This window comes from Tursiops truncatus, chromosome 17 (assembly GCF_011762595.2).
Source record: "Tursiops truncatus isolate mTurTru1 chromosome 17, mTurTru1.mat.Y, whole genome shotgun sequence".
Classification (NCBI taxonomy): domain Eukaryota; kingdom Metazoa; phylum Chordata; class Mammalia; order Artiodactyla; family Delphinidae; genus Tursiops; species Tursiops truncatus.
The window spans coordinates 28,154,935-28,172,883 of record NC_047050.1 but is presented as its reverse complement, the minus strand read 5'-3'; the positions used below and the strand labels follow the sequence as shown (position 1 = coordinate 28,172,883).

The 17,949-nt window shown below is 34.6% G+C and overlaps 1 protein-coding gene across 7 annotated transcripts in view; it reads left to right on the top strand.

Annotated features, from left to right (window-relative positions):
* The window catches only part of CA1 (carbonic anhydrase 1), a 47,307-nt gene extending 31,211 nt beyond the window's left edge, over positions 1-16,096 (top strand). For 6 of the 7 annotated variants that reach the window (XM_073794563.1, XM_019926315.3, XM_019926314.3 and 3 more), the window contains 7 exons: positions 6,312-6,372; positions 6,868-7,065; positions 8,402-8,520; positions 11,060-11,155; positions 11,893-11,955; positions 14,533-14,688; positions 15,637-16,096. In XM_073794563.1, the coding sequence (XP_073650664.1) occupies positions 6,336-6,372; positions 6,868-7,065; positions 8,402-8,520; positions 11,060-11,155; positions 11,893-11,955; positions 14,533-14,688; positions 15,637-15,753 (786 nt within the window). In that variant the 5' untranslated portion in view covers positions 6,312-6,335 and the 3' untranslated portion in view covers positions 15,754-16,096. Of the gene's footprint in view, positions 1-3,492; positions 3,528-6,311; positions 6,373-6,867; positions 7,066-8,401; positions 8,521-11,059; positions 11,156-11,892; positions 11,956-14,532; positions 14,689-15,636 lie in introns of all 7 variants that reach the window. The other variant, XM_073794564.1, reaches the window with a different exon arrangement.
* Positions 16,097-17,949: the final 1,853 nt, after the last annotated feature.

Genomic DNA, 17,949 nt, shown 5'->3' with positions numbered 1-17,949 from the left:
CATGACTATTTTGTGCCAATTTGCTACTAATGAATGTACAATGGAGGGAGTCTGATCAGAGACTTGCTTTCATTGAAACATATCTTTAGTAATTAGATTGTGAAGGCAGATTCCTATAGCCTCCGGATACGTCTAAAATGGCTACCAATACCTACCAGCAGAGCTTGATACACGTTAGCAATCTAAATTGCATCAGGTCATCTCACAAAAGTAAGGGAGTAGATGAGACATGCATGTGCATTTTAATTCACATATATGTGAATCTGAGGCAGGTGATCTACAGATTGTACATTAAGAAACACGGGATTAAGAGAGGACATATTCAGTTCCAAACTGTTTTAGAAATCTAGTCTTTGACAGAAGGATTTGAGAGCTAACAGAATTATTTGGGGGAGTCAATAGAAAATGTTTTTAAATCTTCGGATAACTTTTAGGTAGATGGACTCCAACAAAGGTTGCATGAAACATCTTAAGATAAGGTGACTGATGTGACTGACCTTCACCTCCCTTAATATTTACATTTGAGAATTTATCTCCTTTCATGTTTACATGTGGGATTTAGTTTAATCTGTGGTAAGCAGATGTCTTTCACTCAATTGTTTGAATTTCAGGCCACATGCAATCACTCGAACTATTTTATTTTATTTCATGTATTTATATTATGTATTTATCTGAGAGTTAAAATCAAACTTTTTTTTGAGTCTGAAGTTAATCATTTACATTTGTGCAGTATTTTAAGGTTTATTAAGGATTATGCATGTTATTTTCTTTTAAGATGAAAAATATTGCTTAATTATGTCATCTGTTATAGAGGAGCTCATCAATTCCCTAAACAGTTATAGGAGATAAGACAAATATTATTTTGTCTGTTTTAAAAATAAATATAAAGATGGTACAATTAATCTGCACAAGTTACCCATTCATCCAGTAGAAGAGACTCCTAACAATTAGCTTAAAAGTGCACAAGCCATAAGAACCTGCTATATAAAAAAAAAAAATTCAAAAAAATTTTAAATAAATAAATTTTTTTAAAGTACACAGCCTATATTTTCAGTGTATTCAGTATATATCACTTCAACCAGTAATTTCAATACGTATGACAATCAACTAGGTATATTTAAAATGTCATGTTTTCAAAAGCAAGAAATTGTAAGAAATTGAATGCCTCTATGCTGTGGGTTAAAATAGTTACCTATGTAGAGTTGACTAGGTTAATAAAAAATATTCACTAGTGAATTTTAAAACTGTCTTCAAAAATAAAAATAAAATGTTCCAAGGCAGGAAATATAAGGTTGAAATTTTTTCTTTTATTACAGTAATAAAATCCATGAGTTATGGATCTGTGAAATTTCTATGTCAAAAGTTCAAACCACATTTCAAGAGTTAAGTTTCAATACTTACAAAGTGTCAAAAAAGTTGACACTTATAAAGACCAACGTTCTTACTCTCCCAGCAATGACTGACAGACACAGACGGGTCTCTTCATTCCTCCATTAATAGAACTGAGATAGGAAAGGCTCTTTTTCCTTAGTTCCAAATACGAACATGAGTTCACCTCCAGCAAAACTCATTCACACACCCCTGAGTTCAGACCAGTACGTTTGGGTGGGTGCAGTCCCTGATGAGTGTTTTTTCTTCTAAGTCTTTATAGAAATACAATAATTGAAGTTTAAAATGACCACTTAATTGTTCTCTCTAAAGTATTTATTGAACACCACTGTTTTCCATGCAGTGATTTAAAAAAATAAAATGGTCCATCATTATCCAGGTATCATTATAGAGATGGTTATAGATATTAAGCAAGTAAATAAATGAATTTCAGTATGCAAAAAAAAAATTAATAATTTCAGGATGCAACAAATGCTATGAAAGAAAGAAGACAGACTGAATTAATAGAGGGACTGAGAAGCAGGGATATATTAAATTTAGACATCAGGAAACTTGTCTCTGAGGAGGTGAAATGTGAGCCTGTGTAAAGATCTAGATACAGAGGCATCCAGACAGAGGGGACAGCAAGTGCAGAAGTACTAAAATGGGAACAAGCTTGGTATGGATGGAGACAAAGACATCCACTGGAAAGAATAAAGTTGGTAAGACATCTTGTTACAAGTGGAGAGAAAGACCAGTTTGGAAGAAATAATAACTGTGAAATCCTGATAAACCATCCTGCCATTTAAACTGATTCAGCAGAATTTCCAATTGTCTTACTGTAGAAATGTACAAGATAATATAACCATTTTCCATGACCCACTTCTCCACTAGAAATAAGCTTTCTCTTGTCACTCTAAACAATATCAATTCTGGAGAAGCAGGGAAATTAGGGAGCAAAGTGAGAGTTATGCCAAATTTAATAAACATGACACTTGATTTTCACTGTGTATATTTCCTTATTTTAGGGAAAATATGGGTCCCAGGGAAGCCACCTAACCTTATGGAATGCTAAGGATTATAGAACTGTATTGCCTTTTGGAATTTCTTTTCAGTGGCATTTAGCAGATCTCTACCATAGTTAGACACAGCACTGTTTCACATTCTTAGTTCCTTCCATACCAAAGAATTATTTTTTAATTATAAATTTAAATTTGAAACTCATCATAATTTACTTGCCTTCATAAGAGTTCATGCTTTCAGTTTTAAAAGACTGAAGTAGGAATCAGAGGAAAATGTTCATTTAAGAGATTAGGAGGAAAAAAATTCATATAAGAAATGCTTAATATAATTTAAAATTAGCTAAACATGGTTTTCAAATTTTGTAAAACACTGAGAAAATGTCTTTGCTTTTTTGAAAACATTTCAGGGCACTAAAAAATCTTCAACAAAGTTAGTTGATGCTACTCAATAAATAAATGTAATAAGCTATTAAGTAACTTTATGTATTTATGTATGTATGTATGTATGTATTTTATTGGCCACAGGCCCATGTGGGATCTTAGTTCCCCAACCAGGGATTGAACCCTCAGCCCCTGCATTGGGAGAGCAGAGTCCCAACCACTGGACTGCCAGGGAAGTCCTATTAAGTAACTTTAAAGCAAATGTTTTATAGACAGCCTGTTAAAATGGTGGTGTAATAAAATAGAGAAGAGGATGCACTTATGAGTTTTAGAGGTAACCAGAAATGGATTCAAATCCTGACTCTTCTTGAATTTTCTGAGCCTCAGTTATTCCTTTTAAAAGTGGGGTGAGACTAACCTAACCCTTAGGTCTACTGTGAGAACTGAATTAAGTCATTATTTTAAAGGATCTGACAGATGGTAATTATTCAATGAACAAAAGTCTTTTCTAGCCTTCTCCAGTACCCCTAGATGAGTGCACGGTGAAATAGCTCTCCTTAATAATAATAGTAAATCTTTTATCACTTTTCATAATTCTTTTTGCTTGTGTGTTTGTTGCAAGAATTTTATGTATTGTGAAAGAAGGTCAAGAGATAAAATTATGGCATATGGTTAAAGGGCAAGATAATATTAACATTTTATCTTTAAATATTTTTTTCAGTAAATATTTGGCCTCTTAAAATTCCATTTCATAAGGTAAAGGAAGAAATCTTTCTTTCCCTTCTACCCTCAGCCCATTAATACATTTTCATCAAATTTGCAAATTAAACCAATGTAATTATTAAAATTAAACATTCTGCACATCATTCTTTCAACATTTAAAAATCTCTATTTAAAGTACTACAATTGTTTTTTCCATATTATTGACATATAATTGGCATATAACTTGATACTTCTAAGAGTTACCAATTAGCCAATTCTCTATCAAAATTATTTACGTAGTTTTACATTACTTTTTAAAAAACTATAGGTTTTTCCATCAGCCTACTTGCTCCTGATTCAATTCCATGTACATACGGATTTATTTGGAATATTCTAACAGGGGAAAAAAAAGCCTTCTTCAATATGTGTTTATATACTTGATGGTTTTAGGGAATAAACTGTTTAGATTAGAAGAGCAGAGGCTGTGTAGACTGAACTCCTTGGTATGCAAAAGCAGTCCAAAGATCACAGGCCTAGAAAATTATACTGTGAGGAGACTACAGGTGAAAGTAAAGAGAACACAAAGTGAGACATATTGGATTTAGTACAGATATTAAGCTGAAAGAGGCAAAGTTTGTAAGCAGAAAAAGAGGAATAAAAGTAAATGGGAGGAGTGTTATGTTAGGACTTAAACCATAGGTGCTCATTAAATTTTACATCCTTTCTCTATATAGTTTTCTGCTTGTAGATGTACACAAACACACCCTGGGTACATAATGGAATAAAGGGTCATAATGGTTAGGGTTCAAGGTAATTTAGTGCCTAAAACTTTAAATAAAATGCAATCCCATATGTATGTTAAAATATTCATGTGATGAATTATCACATAATCATGTAATGAAAAGGAAGTTGTCCTTTTTTCCAAATAGGTTGATTAATATAGTAGTTTGATTTAAAGTTACTTTTAACAAAGTAGCAATTAGGAGGCATCTGGCAAAGAGTAGCCTGTTTCTATCACTCCATGAGCTTCTGGCCAACCTGAGACTCTGGGTCTAGAATGAAGTAGCCCAAGGGTCAAGTCTGACTACTGGTCATCTTAAGCCAGACCAGACCAGATTAACCAATCCAATCCTCCAGAAAACAGAATCAAGTTGAGGTCAATGGGCATTTGTTGATAGTGGAAGGTTAAGAAAGAGTACAAACTTTGGAGTTAGACAGATCTAAGTTTAAACCCTAGGCTTGTAAGATATAAGCAGCCACTTACAAGCTTTGCATAACCCTGAGGAATTGCCTTCAATTTCCTCTTATGTGGAATACACATTTTAATGCTTAATTTGGTTATTGTGAGAATTAAATGAATTACTGCATATAAACTGTTTAGCCTAGCATTTGAGTAATACTGGAACTTTAATAAATGGTACCTTTAAAAAAAGTTCCCTTTTAAGTAATAGTTTCTTCTGCGTACTAAAGTGTGGAATGGAAGCTTGGGCCTCTTCCGACTTTGTTCAAGAGCCATACATAGTCCATCTGCATCTGAGCTAGTTGGCTATCATTAGCCAAAAGGGACAAACAATGTGCCTCTGGTCAGCCTTGCTCAAAATTGTGCCAGATTCACTTATTTCAGAAAGCCTAGGTAACTCAGAAAATTCCAGAGTGTGAAAGGAAGTATGACTACCAAGGCATGGAAATCAGTCATTACTATGGAAGCTTATATTTTCTGATTTTGCTTCCTCTGAGCACATTTAGAGCCTTGGAAATATGGACCTAGGCAGTCTGACACATACTAATTGGTTTTCTTTGCCTCCTTGAAAAGTTCTGTAGATCTTCTCATCACTCAACAGGTGGCAAGTCTCACCTTGGTCCAAGCTTAAATTGGACTTAAGAGAATTGTGGGCATAGAAAGAGAATTAGGGATCATCCACCTCATAGCTCACCCAGTGTGGCATTCAGCAGAGGTGTAGTAAAGAAAACAACTGGACTTGGAGGCTCAAGTCTTGGCTTCTTGGCTTCTTGGCTTCTTGCTAGTTGTGGTGAAGACCCTCAACATCTCTCAGCCACAAGATGATAATTCTCACTGTATAGGATTTATGAGTGTAGTGGTGATGGTAAAATAAAATGATATGAAAGTGCTCTATAAATTGTATAGAACTATACAGAAGAAAGCCTTCTATTCCAGTAGACCTGTATTTGATGTGTAACATAAATTTTGGAACATATTTAATTTCAATATTAATAAAATCTTCTCCATTTATGAATCCCAACTCCTTTAAAAATGGACTTTATTCTCATCATGTGTGTCTTTGAAGTGTACCATTATGAATAATATATATTACAAATAATTAATGATTCTGTTACCTGATTTTAAATTAACATCATGATACTTGTTCTGATCAGCCTGTAAACATGCAAATTATACTTCTTACTAAATTACTGTTGCTAGTATTGCTTAAGTGTCCAGCAAGGGTAAAAATTGGAAATCTCAAGTGCACAGTCATTTTCAGTTAGAAATTCAAAGAATCATATATGATAATAGTCAGCCATATCTTCTACTAACATGAGAGAAAGAGTGCTTGCTTTTATAAAAGCTAAGATTTCCATATTTCTCTCTTACAATATAAGAAAATAAAACAATTGGAACTGACCTTACCCTTGTGGGCTTCTTTTACAATATCTTTTTTTTTTTTTTTACATGCATATACTTCCTGATAGGTAGAGATGATGAAATAGTAACCTATTAAGGACAGAGACGGTTCTATAAAACCCCACAAACTGTGGTTTCAGTTGTCTACTGCACATTCAGTTGCAGTTAGTTATTTCAGGTATTATCTTTGTTTTCAGAAAAAGAAAACTAAGTAGAAGATAATGGCAAGTCCTGACTGGGGATATGATGGTGAAAATGGTAAACATTCTTCTGTTCATGTAGATCAAATAACAGCCTCTTCCCTTTTCCAATAAAAGAGATATTGAGCACTTAAAGTACCTATGTAGTCATAGATTAATGGTTTGGTTTGCCTGACTTTGAATTATAATAGCTCTGCATGTATTCTTAGCAGTTGTCCTTTGGGTCATTGTTGTCTACAAAATGCATTCTGTCTCTCTTCCTTTCTCTCCCTCTGTCTCTCTCTCCATATGTGTATATTAGAAATCTATTGCTATAAAGGTAAAATATGTATAGTCTGATCCCACAGACTATGAGCATATTATTTGTATTGACAAATACACCATTTTATAGTATAGCATAGAAAAGGGGCATTCTCAAACACTGAATTTCCATTAAGTTAAACAGAATATCATTTAAGATCCTCAGTAAATCCTAATCTAATAAACAAAGTTATATTCCTAAAACATTGGATTTGATCAAGTTTTGATTGTAAGTGTATGTTTGTCCTGGTAGGTCCTGAACAGTGGGGCAAGCTGTACCCCATCGCAAATGGAAATAACCAATCTCCCATCGACATCAAAACCAGTGAAACCAAACATGATGCCTCTCTCAAACCTATCAGTGTCTCCTACAGTCCAGACACAGCCAAAGAAATCGTCAATGTGGGACATTCCTTCCACATAAACTTTGTGGACAATGATAATCGATCAGGTGAGCCAAAAGACCCTTCTAATTTTTCTTCGATTTTACTGGGGAAATTAAAACAATAAGGCTTTAAGAAACACAAAAGACCATCTGCAGTCTTTTGTGCACATGTGTAATGTTGCTGGAATCTGGTGAGGCATCTTGAATATCTAGAAAATTTACAAGTGGTAAAGATGATTTTGGGGACTCCCAGATCTGTCTTTTTTCAGTCCCTCTCCTTTTCAGGGACACTATTCCATTTCTTCTTGTTTCCAATGTCTTTTTGCTCACTTCACACCCTCTGAATAAACAGTAGCTTTTCAAAAAGGTCTATGGACCATCATGAATATAAAAACTGAAAAGGCAAATATTTTCTAATCGAGATGAGGGTGGAGGAGCCTAGTAGGGAAGAAAAACAGAGGTGAAGAATATATTTATTTGTGTGACCAGAAAAATGGGTCCGTAACTGTGAAGTGCCAGTAAGAAAATGGTCTTGTGTGCATCTTGCATGGAACAATTCTGTGCATAAGTATACTTGTCTATATTCCCCTCTCCTTACTAGGCCATAGTGACTGAATTTTTATCTTCATATCCCAGAATCTAGCACATAGTAAAATTTTCAAAACTGTTTACTGAATAATTTATTAAATGACAATTCCATAAAACAACTCTACTGACAAAAGGCAAAATTTGTTTTAGCACTTTCCTACAAGGTTATGAGCCTAAATTTTAGACACCTTGCAGCTATGTCCATTGTTAGGATTAGGTCTGGTATTATGTGTGTTTTATTAATCATATGATTGGATAGACTCTCTAAAGAAACATGGTCATTCAATGTTAGAATTTTAAAAGTGACCTTACTGTTCTGCTGGAATATTCTTTTGGTCCCTGGCTAGGGATTCTCAACAAAGCTGTCAAGATACCCTCTTGTGTCTTGATCAGTTACAAGGTATGTGTTGAGTAATTTGTTACTAAAAATAAATTACTAAAGATCTTGATGCATACTGCCCACTACTGTCTTTGTTAAAAGAATGAATGAATGAACTTGCAAATTAAAGCAGATTCAAGGAAAGCCCTGTAATCATATAATTCACTCATTTTCCAATATGCTTTCTTAAAGGCAGAAAAAGGTAAAATTACAGCTCATGTGCTGAGAATTACATATAATTAATGCACTATCGTAGGGTGCACCATACATATGAAGACCATCATTGTGGATGTGGGGAAAAAAACCAACAAGATGGAAACTTTGGCGCTACTGTTTGTTTTCATTTCTACTCAATCCAATTTAATGTTAGTTTATATTAAATGCAAAGATAAGCTGGAGCTTATGATTGTAACAGTAATTTCCTTTTTCTTCTAGTGCTGAAAGGCGGTCCTCTCTCTGAAAGCTATAGGCTCCATCAGTTCCATTTTCACTGGGGTGTCAAAGATGACTATGGTTCTGAGCACTTGGTGGATGGAGTCAAATATTCTGCAGAGGTAAGGTAGCTTAAGGAGTGAGAGAGAACTACACTGAGAGTCCTCCCAGAAGCAGCTCCCTTATAAGACTCCATTATAATAGCTCCAAAGGAATGAGCATTCTGGTCCCTGAAAAGCACTCCCAGGCTCCATTAAAATAAAATACAGACACACTGTGTTTGGCAATAGAGGGAAATTTTCATGTGAAAGAGGCAGGTGAACTTGGAGTCAGACTCATGAACCCCAGAATACTCTTTCATTTCAGAATGCCTTGAAAAGTTATCTTGATGTCAGGCTAGCCTCAAGGGGAAATGCTGCTCTCCTTTTAAAACTCCAACCCCCAAATGGAGAACACCATCATTCTCTTCTTATTTAAATGTTCAAGTTTGGACACACCAGTAGCATAGGTGTAGCTAGGCTGGAACACTTCAGTAAGTCTCTACTAAGAGTGCAAGTTTAATCACAGGAGTCATCACAGAGTAGCATACTCTAGATGAGGGTTTGAGGTTCCCTGGCTCAGGCCACTACCCTCTGGCCTCTTGATTCACCCCCACATGGAAGTTTGTGATCCAATTCAAGACATTCTGTCTGTATATCCATGGAAAAATAAAGAACATTTGCATCAAACTGTCAACAGAGGGTATGGGAGACTAAAAACAAAGAACTTTTGCTCTTCATATGTATGAATATACAATACACTTGTACCAATATAGACTGGTTGGCTTTTTTATTTTACTTTTATAAAATGAATTCGTAATACATATAGTTTTCCAACATGCTTTTTTTTCACTTACCAATTTATCATGATCATTTTTTCAAGTCTGTAGGTTTAATTGCACCTCTTCTTTTACTGTCTGTACAATATTTCAGTGTATGCATGTTAGAATTTATTAGCTGAGCCCTACATATGGACAATTACAATGCCTTTTCCTTTTTGTTCTGTTCTTTTTGCTTTTATGAAAAAAAAATGCTGCAATAAATACATCTGTACATGTATCTTACACCCTAGTGAAAGCAATTATGTAGGGCAAATTTTCATAAGAGAGATTGTTAGGTACAGAGTTATGCATTTTTCATTTTAATAGAGGATTTGGGAATAGTATACAAACATAACTTACTTTATGTTACATTGTAAAGCCAGGCTAATAACTTTCAATGTTGCAGAAATCCATTAAATGTATTTTTCCTATTTCTCCTTCATAAAATTGAAGGTGGACTAAAATCAAATGGGCTGAAAGCCTAAATTAGTATTAGTAACATCTTTGGGGGAGGACATTTGGTTGTATTTAAGAAATATAAACTGGTGATTCTCTCATTTAATTTGAGAAAAATAAAATTAATCCAGGGTAGAGATGACAGGCACTTAGCCACAAAGTTCAACATATGACAGATGGTGGGATGGAGGATGGAAGGGAGAGCAGGAGAGAGGGAGATGTGGGGAGAAAGAGAGAGAGAAGAGACAAAGAAGAGGGAAAGAGGGGAGGGGCGGGGAGGGCAGGGGAAGAGAGGGCAAGGGAGGGGAGGCAAGGGAAGGGAAGGGAAGGGAAGGGAGGAGAAAGGAAAGGAAGGGAAAGGAAGGGAAGGGAAGGGAAGGGATACATGACATGGAGAGAATTGGTTTGATTTAGAGTGATACAAGTGACCAGATGATCACTTTACATTGGGTGGTCAGGAAAGGATTTTTTCAGAACTGGCATTTGAGTTCAGCCTCAATTCAAGTCAAAATACTGCTGTTGAAAGATTATGGGGAAGGACACCCCAGAGAAAATCAGCAGCTAATGAAAAGACTCAAAGTTGTAAACCAAGTGAAGGGGTATAATCTATGAGATGTGCTGAAAGATGGATGTTGATAAATGGAGAAAAGTAAGAAATTAATGACAACTGTTGTATTTTTTGGTTGAGCAATTAGATGGAAGGTGGTGCCTTTTCCTAAGAAGGGAAAATAAAACAGGTCTGGCAAGGAGGAAGTCAAGAGTTCTAGTTTGGCCATATTAAGTTTGAGATTCATATTAAACATCCATGTGGAGATATCAAGAAAGTATCAAGAAGACATACACACATACTTGGGTATACAAGTCTAGAGTTCCACAGAGAGGTTAGGCTGGAGATGTTGGCTTGAGATGTGTCTGGATATGCTCAAGAGAATCTGTCCTTGGCCAAGACTCCAGATACTTCAGGAACCCCTTCTCATAAAGTTACTAAGTACCTCAAGTGAGAGAAAATTAAGTTTTTGTCCCCAAACTAGTTAGCCAGAATTCCTGATCTTCTTATACCAAAGTTTTTTTTTAAAAAAAGGAGTAATATTTAATAGTTATGATATTGTGAGAAAAGACATTTTATTTACTGGTTCCAGTATTTGCATTTGCCCACTCTGTTCAGCACACAGATAACTCTTCTTAAGAGTGAGAACATAGCCCTTTCCATGCCCTGGATGAAGGGTCACATAAGTTTTATCTATCAAAGCCAAGATATATCTTTATATATTAACAAGTTAATGTCTAACTTACTTTTTACTTTCACAATGGTATAAATAACTACTCAACCACATTGTCATTTTTAGCTTCATATAGTTCACTGGAATTCTGCGAAGTACTCCAGCTTTGCTGAAGCTGCCTCACAGGCTGATGGTTTGGCACTTATTGGTGTTTTGATGAAGGTGAGTTATAGAGAGTTACAGAGCTCTGCTAAAACTATTTCTTACCAATCAGACCTCAAAATAGGATGAAATAAGACAAAAGAATATTTGAGTCCTTCTTTTTCTTTTTGGAAAGTTCCCCTTCTACTAATGGCTGACCATAGGTGAACGAACAGTTCCCTAGTGTATTTTAGTTTGTTTTCTCTTGGCTTTTCCCACTTGAAGAGAGAAATAAATTTCAGGTAGAGATGAAATGAGAAGGTGTTGAAGGTGTAGCTAATTTTTTTTTCAGCTCTTCCAAAGTCTCTTTCTTCTAAACTTCCTACCTCATAGAGTCAGGAGTTTATCAGTTTAATGTTTCATAAGAAAAATATATTGAGAGGATTTTTGTCCCATAAAGAAAGTTCAATTGATATTTAAAATGGGAGATTTGTTCACATCCTCTGTAGGAGAGTCCCTGAAAAGTTCTATAGGGAAGTTATTATTAAAGTGGGTATATTTGGGTGACTAACTTTTGGAATTATAGTGATTCTAGTTAACCTTTATTGAACACTAACAACATGACATTCATTGTACTAATTATAATTAATAGAACAAAAAGTAGGAGGTTTGTTTTTGTATTACAGTTTTGTTAAATTCCGATATTTTGACTTGCATATTTTTTCTTCAGTTACTGTTTTTAATTGAAAAAAATTAAATAAATAGGATTTGACTTGATAACAATTTTTATCTCACACTTTATTTTTTTTAATCTCCAGGTGGGTCAGGCCAACCCAAACCTGCAGAAAGTACTTGATGCCCTAAAAGCAGTTAAAACTAAGGTAAATAGACTAATTAAGTTAGTTTAAATCAGAGAACAAGAATCTGCAGAACTACAGAAGTCATTTAATTGCATATTTAATGTGAGGAGTAGGAAGGCCGAAGCACAAACTACCAATCTGAAAATCAAGGTACTACTTAGATGTTCCTTGCTTCTGAAAAGGTCTCTGACTCAGATATTTGTTTTATTTTAGTTTTGTTTTTCATAGTTATTGGTCATCTATTTTGGCAGGATGAAGCCTGTAGAAGAATGGGTTTCATAGTTATTCAAATTTGTTTAAAAACTATAACCAACTAAAATTTGAATTTTTTACATCATGGGGAAAGATATCTTTATTTTTATCAATACAAAAATACAGAAGTTAAGGGTATTGTTTTAAAATCCCTTTAATATGCAGTGTCTGATAACCATGATTCCCCAAGTCAGCTTAAAAAAAAAAAGAAAAATAGATGGATTTTATGATATATTTAACCTTAGCTTTACTGTTTTAATAGCAAATAGTTAAATCATATGTCAGAGATATGTCATTTTCTTTCATTGTATTTTTATATAAAATAAATCTAGTTCATGTTGAGTCTAAAAAAATTAATCTTCAAATGGATATATTATAAAGTGGAAAGTCTGAAGATAAATAAGCACTCAACTCAGGAATATAAAAAATAATATATGAAAAGAAAATAGAAGGAAATAATTAATGAAGATGAAGCAAAACATTAATAAAATAAGAAAGAAAATGAATATATACAAGGTAAAATTTTATTACTAAAATGAAAAGCTGATTCTTTGGATAAAAACAACCAAAAAACACACTTTTGGCAAGTTTGATGATGGAAAAAAAGGTACACATACAAAAAATTTATTAGAATTAAGGGATTGGGTCATAATTAAAGATGTGGTAAAAAGTTTTAAAAGAGAAAAATTTGTACACTTGACCCTTGAACAACATGGGTTTGAACTGCACAGGTCCACTTATTCATGGATTTTTTTTTGATAAATACATGCTATAGCACTACAAAATTGGCACTTAATTGAATCTGCTGATGCACAACTGTGGTTATGAGGGATGACCATAAAGTTATACGTGGATTTTTGACTGTGCAGGGGTTCAGCACTCCTGGTTCAGCACTTCTAACCCCCACATTGTTCAAGGGTAAGCTGTATAATACTATACCAGTAAATTTGAAAATTTAGATTAAAAGGATGAATTTCTAGGAAAATGCAGAGAAACTGACTCAAAATGTGAAAGCCTAAACAGATCAAGAATCTAAAAAGAAATTGAAAAAATAGTAAAAATCGTATCTAGTGAAAGAAAACTCTAGGCCCAGACCACTTTATGGGGAAGTGTTACACAACTTTTAAGAAACAATCATGCCACTGTTAACTAAACTGCTCAGATGAGAGGACAGAAAACTTTATTTTGATTTAATTAAATGAAACCTAATACCCAAACTGGGTAAGAACACCACAAAAAGGAAATCATAGGTTAATCGTTCTTAGGAATATAGCTAAAATAAATATTAAAATCAATTACAGCAAATCATATTCAACAGTATATTAAAAGAGTAATGTTTCCAAACTAGTAGACTTTATCCCCAGGATGCAAGGATAGTTTAATATTAGACTATCTTCCAATATAAGTCATTACAGTAACAAATTAAAGATGAAAAACCATATTACAAACTTGTTAGATGCTTGAAAAGCATTTGATAAAAATTCAATGCCAATTCCTGAAGATAAAAAAAAGAAAGAAAACTCTCTGAAAACTTATTGAGCTTAAGAAAGAATATCACATACCAACTTGGATCAAACATCAAACTTAGTAGTGAAATATTTGAAGCCTTTCAAATTCAATCAAGAAAAAGACCAGGGTGTCAACTGTGACCACCACAACTGACCATTACAATAAATGTCCTAATCAATGTAATAAAGAAAGGAAAGAAATAAGAGTACATTTTTGGATAAATATTAGGGAAACAAAGACAAATCTATCCTCAAGCGCAGAGGATATAATCATTGGCATCGACCTGGAAAATACAAATCAAACAGGTAAAAAACAGAATTAATACACAAGTTTAATAAAGTTGACTACATAAAATATTAGCATACAAATATCAATTCATTTTCTATACACCAATATAACCAATCAGAAAAGAAAATAGGAATAAATAGAATGAAGATAAAACATACCAATATACATGTCAATAAATATCTTTACCACTGGAACAGTATCTGGTATCATTCCTAGAGAAGCAATAAATGTTTTATACTGGAAATTAACTATCTTTTTAAAGAATACAGATAATAAAAACTTTTTGAATCTTTGCTTGTCTTCAACCAAATGAAGAAGGAGGCAGATTGCTCAGTCAAAATTCCAGTGTAGCATATTTTCAATCTTCTATTACTTTTATTGTTTATATCCACAAACACACCAGTCATGAAATACTATATAGTAGAAAAATTGATTAACTTCTTAGCTAAGATCTATCTACCAAATAATATAACATATATGTCATATATGTAATGATGCAACTAGTTTATATCATGATATAATAATATATTACTTTTCTTTTTCTTTCAGGGCAAAAAAGCCCCATTCACAAATTTTGACCCCTCTGTTCTCCTTCCTTCATCCCGGGATTACTGGACCTACCATGGCTCTCTGACTCATCCTCCTCTTCATGAGAGCATAATCTGGATCATCTTTAAGGGAAACATCAGTATTAGTTCAGAACAGGTAGAGTATCAAAGGTGAATGAGTGAGCATTAGAAGTGCAAAGCAGGAATACCATTTCAATTCATAGAATTATTGGGGGAAATTATTATTTCAATTAGATTTTGAAGAGTTCATTTTCCCTTCCAACTGAAAAAGGTTTATTTGTGACATAAGGTCTATTGAATAATCAAAAATAAAAGTGTATTTATAAACACTATTTTTACTTTATGTAGAAAAAATATATGAGATTCAGAACTCTTGCTATTCTTTTTGCCTTAATAAGGAAAATTCCAACTTTGTTAAATATCTTCCTAAGAGTTTCAAAAACAAGAAAAAACTGGCACTAGAAGTACTATTAAGACTTTGGGGAATTGTGACTCTCAAGTGGCATATTTTGATAGCTGACATGGGTTTTTGTTCTTTTTTGAAACTTAAGCTCGTAAATATTCAACAAAATATCTCATTAATTATTGTTTATAATTATGAAAATAGTAACTACCAATGATTGAGCAACTACTTTTATTAGGTTACTTATGTACGTTTTGTCAGTCAATTCTCATAACAAGCCTTTAGGGCAGGCGGTGTGACCTATTGGTAACTAACACTTCTTGAGCATATGCCATATGCCAAACACCATTCTAAGAACTTTACATGTATTGACCCATTTAGTCTTCACAACAATGCAATGAAATAGTACTATATGGAAACTGAGGCACCAAGCAGGTAAGTCTCTTACCCAAGAATGAGAAAGCTGGTATTCTAATCCAGTCAATCATCAATAATTTAAGCCAAACGCCTAGTGCAAAGAAATGTGAAGGAATTTTTGGCTTCCTCCCTTCGTATCTGTGAAACCACTGCAGTCTTCAACCTGATTTTCTAAATATCAGTGCATCAATTATACTAGAAGAAAAGTGTTCTGTGTAAATTTAATAGCTTTTGACTATTTAAATATTTTATCCTCGCTCCAAGCTGGCACAGTTCCGCAGTCTTCTATCAAATGTCGAAGGTGATAAAGAAGTCCCCATTAAGCACAACAACCGACCACCCCAGCCTCTGAAGGGCAGAACAGTGAAAGCTTCATTCTGATGGGCCCAAGAAGAAATTTATCCTCCCTCAAGAAGGGAGGCTCTGCTTCTGATGTAATCCAATAAAGCAAATTTTAAGAAACAAGTTTATTTTAATACTAGCAAGACAGCCTACTTTCAAATTTAATCTGCAGAACTAAAAAGCTTTAATTTTTATTCTTAATGCTTAACTCAAATAGTAATCTGTAAGTTTACAAAACTTGTGCTTAAATTCAAGTCTATTTTGTTGAATTCTTTATAACACAATTAATTTCTTAGTGATTTGTACTTAATTTCTTAGTTATTTGTATCTCTTTCCATTTTATTCATTTTAATTGAACTAATAAAATAATTGTATCCCTGTCTTCTTGTCTATTATGTACTCTATTTTTAAAAGGCATTAGGTTTCTACCTCATTTACATTCAAGAATTTTAAATGCTTTATTTACAACATTATTTTGCCTCAAATGTAATAACCTAAGAGTAGCTTGAGATGAAATGTTGAGAATTCATTTGCTTACTCTTGAAGACAAAGACAGCTAGGATGACAATGGATTTAATATTATTATGCTGGGTCCATGTTGCTACCATTTGTATACTCTGTGATAAAAATGATATATTTCATACAGGAAATGATGCTTCTGGTTATCGCTTCCACTCCCCCCCCCCCAACATTAGCAAGTTCATTGTTTTTGTTGGGGTTTTTTCCATTATTATAACTAGTTAGCTAGCATGGAGAATCTGTACTTCAAATTTGGAAGAAAAGTTACCAGTGAATTATTTATAACAATGATAAAGGAGTCATTTGGCTTAGAATCATATAGAAATATCACATATGCTTTTAGTCAGATGTGTACTTAACCTGAAGCCATTCTTTCTGAAGCCATATCTACATTCAGAATTCTGCAAATCTTGTGTCCATTGTTTAGTCTTGTGATTTACTTATTTTCTCTTCTCTGAGAAATCATATTAGAGACGAAAGAGCACATCCATTCCAATGTTCTAGTCTTGTCTAATGTCAGAGAATCAGTCAAAACCTCTCAATGACTGTAATCGTACATAGAAAGGTAGACAAAGCAGATTCTTCATAGCTCTGAGGTAGCTTTTGTGTAAAGGCTGTGTTTATTTTGTACCTAAAAATCCTAGGAGACATCTTTTGATATTTTTATTTGGAGCCCAGAATTTAAGTGAATCTTCTTTAATAAAAATGTAATGGACCCAAGTAACACTTCATTTAGCTCAACCCCCATAATCTGTCTATAAAAATAAAATACTTTCTTTGCAAAAGTAATTTGACTGTGCATATTAATATATATTTACCAGATATTGAGAAAGCATGAAATGGTTACACCTGTCCTATGACCATCTTATTTCACTTAAGTTACCTTGAAAGGATTTTAATCTAAATTTATCAGTGGTCATCATGAAGGCCAAAAGAGGAGTATGAGTTTAATTTAAGAAATATATTTGCAAAAGATGCTCTTGACCTACAATGTTTGAAAGTGTTTTCTGAAAAGAAATTGCGTGGAACACACAGGAATATGGCTTCTGTAGCTGGAGTGTGATCACTGCAGGGGGACCGTCAAGATGGCGGAAGAGTAAGACATGGAGATCACCTTCCTCCCAGAAAATACATCAGAAATACATCTACATGAGGAACAACTCCTAAAGAACACCCACTGAACGCTGGCAGAAGACCTCAGACCTCCTAAAAGGCAAGAAACTCCCCACGTACCTGGGTAGGGCAAAAGAAAAACAGAAAAAAACAGAGACAAAAGGATAGGGACGGGACCTGCACCAGTGGGAGGGAGCTGTGAAGGAGGAAAGGTTTCCACACACTAGGAAGCCCCTTCGCGGGCGGAGACTGCGGGTGGCGGAGGGGGAAAGCTTCGGAGCCGCGGGGGAGAGCACAGCAACAGGGGTGGGGAGGGCAAAGGGGAGAGATTCCCGCACAGAGGGTCGGTGCCGACTGGCACTCACCAGCCCGAGAGGCTTATCTGCTCACACACCGGGGCGGGCGGGGGCTGGGAGCTGAGGCTCGGGCTTCAGAGGTCGGATTCCAGGGAGAAGACTGGGGTTGGCTACATGAACACAGCCTGAAGGGGGCTAGTGCACCACAGATAGCCAGGAGAGAGACTGGGAAAAAGTCTGGACCTGCCTACGACGTGGAGACCATTGTTTCGGGGTGCGTGAGGAGAGGGGATTCAGAGCACCACCT